The following is a 6,858-nucleotide window of genomic DNA, read 5'->3' as shown; positions in this document are numbered from 1 at the left end:
ACTCATTGTTCCCCATTCTGTGTTTTGTATCCAACAAACATTTGCGCACATACAACTATTGGCTAGATCCTCCAAAAGGGCTAGAGCCATCACCTGGAAAAGTTTGGAACACCAAGGCCAAAAACTTCACTGAACAAAATACATCTACTAATTACTCTACTGAGGGGAAAACAAGGAGGAGCGGCAGTCGTAGGGTGCCTGGGAAAGGATGGCATTTTAAATAAAAGTGCTGGCACTTGACTTTGAAGAGAAATGGGGGTTGGTTGGGGGGGAGGCATAGAGCTGCTTAGGGGTGACCTCCCTAGAGAAAAACCTAAGTAGCTGTCTTAAAGCACCCTGTGTTTCAAGAGGCTTTTCTTTGTCCAAGTGAGCTTCCTTCCCAGGAAGATGTAAATTTTGCAACTGCTGCAAAATTCTGCAACACAGCGTGCATCCAAAACACATCAAGGCCTTGTGATGCTGGCTGGGTGGGCAACATACACACAGCAGTCAACAGAACACTCCATCCTGGTCCCCAGCCGGAGGCCAAGAATTGTGGGAGGAAGTTCATTCTTGAAACAGGCGTCTCTGGGCCTTTCGAGCAGGAACAGGAGGGTGTTGCGGGCGCTCCTGAGAACCTGGACAAGGAGAGGGAGGCAGAAGTTGGAGTGGTGAGTCGGGGAAGAACTCCGGAACGTACAAGTCCAGGTTGTCTTGGTGGTGAGGAGAGCCTCTCTCTGGAGTAAGGTTGGGTGCCTGAGGCCAGGGCTCTGGGGCTAGACCCAAGAGGTCTGGGTCGGATGCCCTCCTAGGGGAAAGGAGGAGCCCAGCAACTGAGCTGGTGGCTGCATTCATCCCAGCCGGCGGGAACACATCTTCTGCGTCGTCCTCATAGACCTCTTCTTGGCCAGCGATCTCTGGGACAGGTCCATAGAATCCCTGCTCGAGGGCGATGCATTCCCCAGGAGCGGTCAGAAAAGAGCCCTGTTCCAGAACAAGGGCTGAGTCACTCTCCCCGTCTAGGAATTCGATGCTAGAGCCCAGGAGGGCTCCAGGGATCAGCACGAGGGTGTGATCCCCGAGAGAAACTTGCAGCACCGATGTGGGCTCGGGCTCCAGCACCAGCTCGACCTCGTCCAGGGTCAGATGCAGGGCATAGCCGTCGGCCAAAACCACCAGGGAGGTGACCGCTCCCATGTCGGGGGTCCCCATCACGTTGTCCAGTCTGGGCGCTACCTCGAACTCGTGGTCCGTGGGCTCCTCCGTTCGACGGCGCTTGGCAGGGCCGGGTCCTTCGGCCTGCTGTTCCCACTGGTCTGCAGAGGAAGCGGTGGGGCTGCGGGGCCGGCTGCCCATCATCTCAATGTCGCCGCGGACCTAGGAAGAAGAAGGGCTCTGTCCTACAGGTAAAGACAATCTGCTTGACAGGCGAGACCGACTCGAGGCGGTGAGGCACAGGACCGCGGGACGGGGAACGAGTCTTCGGAACTCTGGGATTGCCTCTGGGGAGTCACTTAGTCCTGGCGTCTAGGGAAGCTGCTGGATTTGGCCTTGCGTGTTCGAGCCTTCTGCACCTCACATGGACGGGTTTGCACCGGAGTTGGCCAAGATGTCGTGAGTGACGCCGGCGGAACTTGAGTCGGAAAGCAGCCTCACGCTAATCTCGGCCCCTTCCTAGGCTCCGCCCACAAAAATGGAGGCGTCTGTGTTGCGCAAGGGCTGTAGCTGTGGTAGGTAGTTCGAAGTAGACAAATACTTTTATAGGCCTGAAGGGGGCGGAGCAATCATGCCGCTCCATGACTAGACTTCCTGGGTCAAGACTTTCCTCGTGTTGACCTCAGAAGCGGAAAACCTTAACCGGAAAACCTATTAAATTTCAAGTCCCACCGGAGCAATGCTGCACCAGGCCTCTGAGATGTAGTTCCCCATCTCCTGAGACTTCGCTCAGTGACCTTTTCTTTTCTTTTGGTCCAATAGTGAGGTGAGGTTTTGGAAAGTAAAAAGTGAAAGTCACTCAGTTGTGTCCGACTTTTTGCGACCCCATGGACTATACAGTCCACGGAATTCTCTAGGGCAGAATACTAGAGTGGGTAGCCTTTCTTTTCTTCAGGGGATCTTCCCAACCCAGGGATCGAACCCAGGTTTCCCGCATAGCAGGCGGATTCTTTACACGCTGAGCCTGGAGGGAAGCAGGTTTTGGATGACATCCTTAAACCTCTGTTTGCCTGTATTGTCAATGACTGCCAGATCCTTGCAGCGGTATTGAAAGGGAAAGCAATGTTAGAATTGAGTGTCTTAATAGCAACCCCGGCAGGGTCAGCATATATTATCTATCACGATATATAGCTAGCACGATGATGGTTATCTACATTTCCATTAACTGAACCAAGAGTTTGTGTGCATGCTAAGTCGCTTCAGTCGTGTCCGACTCTTTGCGACCCTGTGGACTAGCCCGCCAGGCTCCGCTGTCCATGGGATTCTCCATTGGAGTAAGGTTCTATGCCCCACGTCCCAACCTAGGGATTGAACCCATGTCTCCTGCGGCTACTGCATTGCAGGAGGATTCTTTACTGCTAAGCCAGCGGGGAAGCCCAAACTGAGTTTACTGTCTCTAATTTTGACGTAAACTACTTGGGAGAGGTGCATCGGTTTTGGCGCCATTTTCTATTGATGAAACGTCTTGCCGAAGGATGAACCAGTTTACTCAGGAGCTAGAAACTAGTCTAGCTGAGTGTGAGACGTCAGGCTCCCCTCAAGATAATGAAGAGGACAGTGCCTTTGATCTGAAGATCAGTTTGAAGGTGAGTCTATGCAGTGGATCTTGGTGACCAAGGGAAGGTGTGGCTCAGCTTCTCCAGTATTAATGGGTGAAAACATCCAATAATGATTTCAGGATAGGTAACACTGTCATATGGTTTCAAAGGATTTCCTTCCACCCATGTCCACGTGATCGCTTACTCTTTTATTTTTAAACAAAATACCTTATGTGTTCTCATTTTGAGGGTCACATAGCATTCCTTTATACTGCTGCTGCTGCTGCTGCTAAGTAGCTTCACTCGTGTCTGACTCTGTGCGACCCCATAGACGGCAGCCCACCAGGCTCCCCCGTCCCTGGGATTCTCCAGGCAAGAACACTGGAGTGGGTTGCCATTTCCTTCTCCAATGCATGAAAGTGAAAAGTGAAAGTGAAGTCCCTCAGTTGTGTCTGACTCTTAGCGACTCCATGGTCTGCAGCCTACCAGGCTCCTCTGTCCATGGGATTTTCCAGGGAAGAGGACTGGAGTGGGGTGCCATTGCCTTCTCTGTCCTTTATACAGAATTGCATTTAAATCAGGCCTCTTTTGATGCTCATTTAAACTACTTGTGTGTGAATTGGCTGACACCGGCCTTTCCTGGCCAATTACTGTGAAATGCAGATTCTTTGCCCCATCCCAGAACCACTGAACAGAGTTCCTGAAGCCATGGGTGGAGGAATTCTTTTTAAGCACCTCCACAAAGATTCTGTGTTATGCCAAAGTTTAAGATCACTAAACTTGTTTTCATTCAGCAGTTGAGGTGTTCAGGTAGAGGGCAGTTTGTGCTTGAAGTCAGGCCCCTGGTTGTTGATGACAAAGCCATAAAGGGAACTCAAACTTCCTGGGCTTAAATTCAGTGGTTTTCTCTACACTTCTGGCCCGCATTTGAGTTTATGGCTGGCTTTCTGGTGTTCTAGGCTACTGGCTAAGAAATTCCCTTGTGGTGGTGACTTAGGTCTGGGCTCTGGCTGGTGGAACCTGGGCCAGCTCTACATCAGTGTTGAGGGACCCTCCTGAGTTCCCTTGAGGTGAAGGTGGATGCCACTGTCACCAGCCTCTGTGTTCCCAAGCAGTAGGAGCATCTGCCCTGCTCCTTTTGTTTGCACAGAGGGTGGGGTGGGGAGGTGGGGAGGGAAAGAGTGGGAACTTGCAGGGAACAACTGCTTTGGTTCTGGAGAGTTCTTTTGGTGACCTTTGAATACTCCATGGTCTGGAAATAGTGGAGGCTCCGTTCAGGAGAGTGAAGGTGGATGTTCCATGTTCTAAGAGACAGATGGTACAACTGAAAGCTGGCCAGGACATCTGGTGGGGCTTGGCGCTCCTGGTATAATGGGCATTGCAGTTCTGAACGTGGAGGTACCAGTCCTTAGCTGGTGCCAACCTGTGTCTGCTGCTCTCCTGACCTCAGCAATTTCATATCTGGGTTCATTGTCCAGACCTCTGTGACTCCTTACTGTGAGCTTCCCTTCCAAAGCACTGAGGACCTGGACCGAGACAAAAACATCACTGGAGACCTGGCATAGATGCACCCGATTTTCTCTTCTGCTCAGCCTCTTTCTAAGTGAGCAATCATGGGCAAGTCATTTCACCTTCACTAACCTCAGTTTCCTTACATGTGAAGTCGGCAGAGTGCCATCTACTGTGCAGAGGGGTTGTGAAATAGTGTACATAAGATGTTCTAGGAGTCTGGTTGAGTGTTTAGTAAATAGTTGATAATGTTTATAATATGTCTTTCCCACTTGACATTGTCAGTGCTGTTCTCAGTCTCTTGAACAATCCCTGACACATGGTAATGTATGGTAAATAATATCATCATTATCATCTTCTTCATCATCCTAAAAAAGGGTCTGATCTGTTAGAAAGTACTTTTCTAGGTGTTTTCATGGCATAAAATCGGTATAATTCAGGAATGGCTTGCACCAGATTAAATATCTTTCATTCTGCCTCATTTTTGTTTAAGAGACCCAAAGGGGTACTTTGGGTAACCCACTCGCTGGGCTTTCTTGGTATCAATCAACATGGAATATCCAGTCAGTATGAACTGCTTCAACCTCTGTGGTGCAGAATTAGCAAATAAATCCTGGTTCTGGGTAGGGTACAGGATGGGTGGCTGCTGTCCCATTTGGGGAAGAAGAGTGAGGGAACTTGGGTACAGGAAGCCAGGCAAAAGATGGACATCACCAAGTGGAATTCAGGAGTTTTCTCAACATTGGGCATCTGAGCACTGTGAATGCTTTCTTTCTTCATTTGAGACTCTGAGCCACACAGTTCCAGAGCTCCAGGCCTGACAGTTCTCTTGACATCGGCACTAATGAGGGCCATTGTGTTATTCTCCAAGGATGCATAGCTAGCCTTTAAACATTCTTATTTATTTTTATTCACTTTAGGAATAATACCTGGTTACATATTTTAGAAAATCTAAATAACATAGTTAAAGCTGTAGCTTCCTTCAACTCACCACCAGCTCCCAATCCAGTGGTGATGTGCCAAGATCTTTTTTTATGTATTTACACACATAACACAGGGGATTTGTTTTCTTCCTGAAATGGCATAGTATTGTGGTTTTTCTTCTGAAAAATGTTAGAGCTTATTGCTCTAACAAAGTACATTAACTCTCTTTCTGTTATTGGAGAGACCTTTTCCAGTGTGCAGTACTGGCTTTTATATGAAAACGTATAAGAAGGCAACTTCAAATACCTCTTATATACTTTTGTCTATGCCTGAAGCAGAATGATGATAGTGGCCCACTCACTTTCTGCTTAGCTCACAGTAATTCTGGATAATTCTGGTTAATTCTGATTTATTAGGCTGTGCTTTCTGTTACTTCCCAAACACATTACTGAGGTGTGAATAGCATTGTTATTATTGAAGAATTCCAGTGATTAGGTATGATGATGGACTATGTGATCACAAGATCATTAATATCTTACCATTTTAAGAATGGCAAAACTGTCCTTAAAGTAGTTATTTGGCCTTTTAAATTTTGGGGTTGAAACTGAAGCTGGAGCTAAATAGCGATTTGTTTGGCTTATTTTTAACTGAATACCTGGGCTTTTCTAATGAAAGGCAGTAATTTCTGTATATTAATTTTGTATTCAGCTTTATTATGGGATTCTTTTTTTTCTCAGTTATTTTTTAGATTTACAATCATATGGTCTGCAAGTGGACTTATTTTCCTTCCTTTCAAAACTGTAAACATCTAATTCCTCTCTCTTGTCTAATTTGTGGTCTAGTATCTCCACTACAATGTCAAATGCTAGTGGAAAATGGCATCTTTTTCTATTCTAGACTTTGGTGGGACTCTTCCAGTGTCTGCCTATTCAGCATGATACTGGCTGTTGCTCAGAAATAAGTGTCATGTCAAATAAGTATTGGTCTCTTGCTGTTTTATTGAACTTTTAATGCTTTATTTTGAAATATTCCCAAACTTACAGAGACATTGCAAAAATAATATAACGAACTTCCATTTATTCTTTATTAACTTTTAACATTTTGCCTCACTTGCTTTATTAGTTTTTGTTCTGTTTCTCAGAAAGATCACAGGAGGTATGTGATGATATACATATATTTTTTTCCCCTTGAATCATTAGTAAGTTTTATGCATTAGAACTCTTTACCTCAGGTTAATTCAGTTTATATTTGCTAACAAGAGTATTCTTATGTATCTTTAGAACATTTATCAAATTAGAGATATTTAACATTGATGCCATACTTTAATCTGCAGTCCATTTTCCAGTTTTGTCAGTTGTACCAATAATGTCCTTTTTTAATATATCTCAATCTATATATCTTTGTATCTACTTTAAAATTTTTAAATTTTATTAGTATTTCCCCCTCGGCTTTATTGAGATATTAATTGACACACAACATTGTTTAAGGTATGTAGCATAATGATTTGACTTATATACATCGTGAAATGATTACCACAGTGAGTTTAGAGAAAAATCCCTCGTATCCTATAGATGCAAAACTAAGGAAATAGAAAAAAATTTTTTCTTTGTGATGAGAACTCTTTGAATTTTCTCTCCTAACAATTTTCATGTATAACATAAGCAGTGTTAATTACATTTATCATGTTATACAT

At 45.4% G+C, this 6,858-nt stretch overlaps 1 protein-coding gene across 1 annotated transcript; it reads right to left on the bottom strand.

Moving 5' to 3' along the window:
• Positions 1 to 385: 385 nt before the first annotated feature.
• On the bottom strand, positions 386 to 1,745 carry LOC110144939 (proline-rich protein 23A). The gene has a single exon (XM_020905079.2). The coding sequence runs from the start codon at positions 1,336 to 1,338 to the stop codon at positions 547 to 549; it is 792 nt and encodes a 263-aa protein (XP_020760738.2). The 5' UTR covers positions 1,339 to 1,745; the 3' UTR covers positions 386 to 546.
• Between the last annotated feature and the right edge of the window lie 5,113 nt (positions 1,746 to 6,858).

The sequence above is a fragment of the Odocoileus virginianus genome, chromosome 4 (assembly GCF_023699985.2).
Source record: "Odocoileus virginianus isolate 20LAN1187 ecotype Illinois chromosome 4, Ovbor_1.2, whole genome shotgun sequence".
Taxonomy (NCBI): domain Eukaryota; kingdom Metazoa; phylum Chordata; class Mammalia; order Artiodactyla; family Cervidae; genus Odocoileus; species Odocoileus virginianus.
This window is presented reverse-complemented; position numbering and strand designations above follow the sequence as displayed.

Coding starts and splice junctions, on each gene's coding strand:
- LOC110144939 (XM_020905079.2), bottom strand. CDS start 1,338: ATGATGGGCAGCCGGCCCCGCAGCCCCACCGCTTCCTCTGCAGACCAG.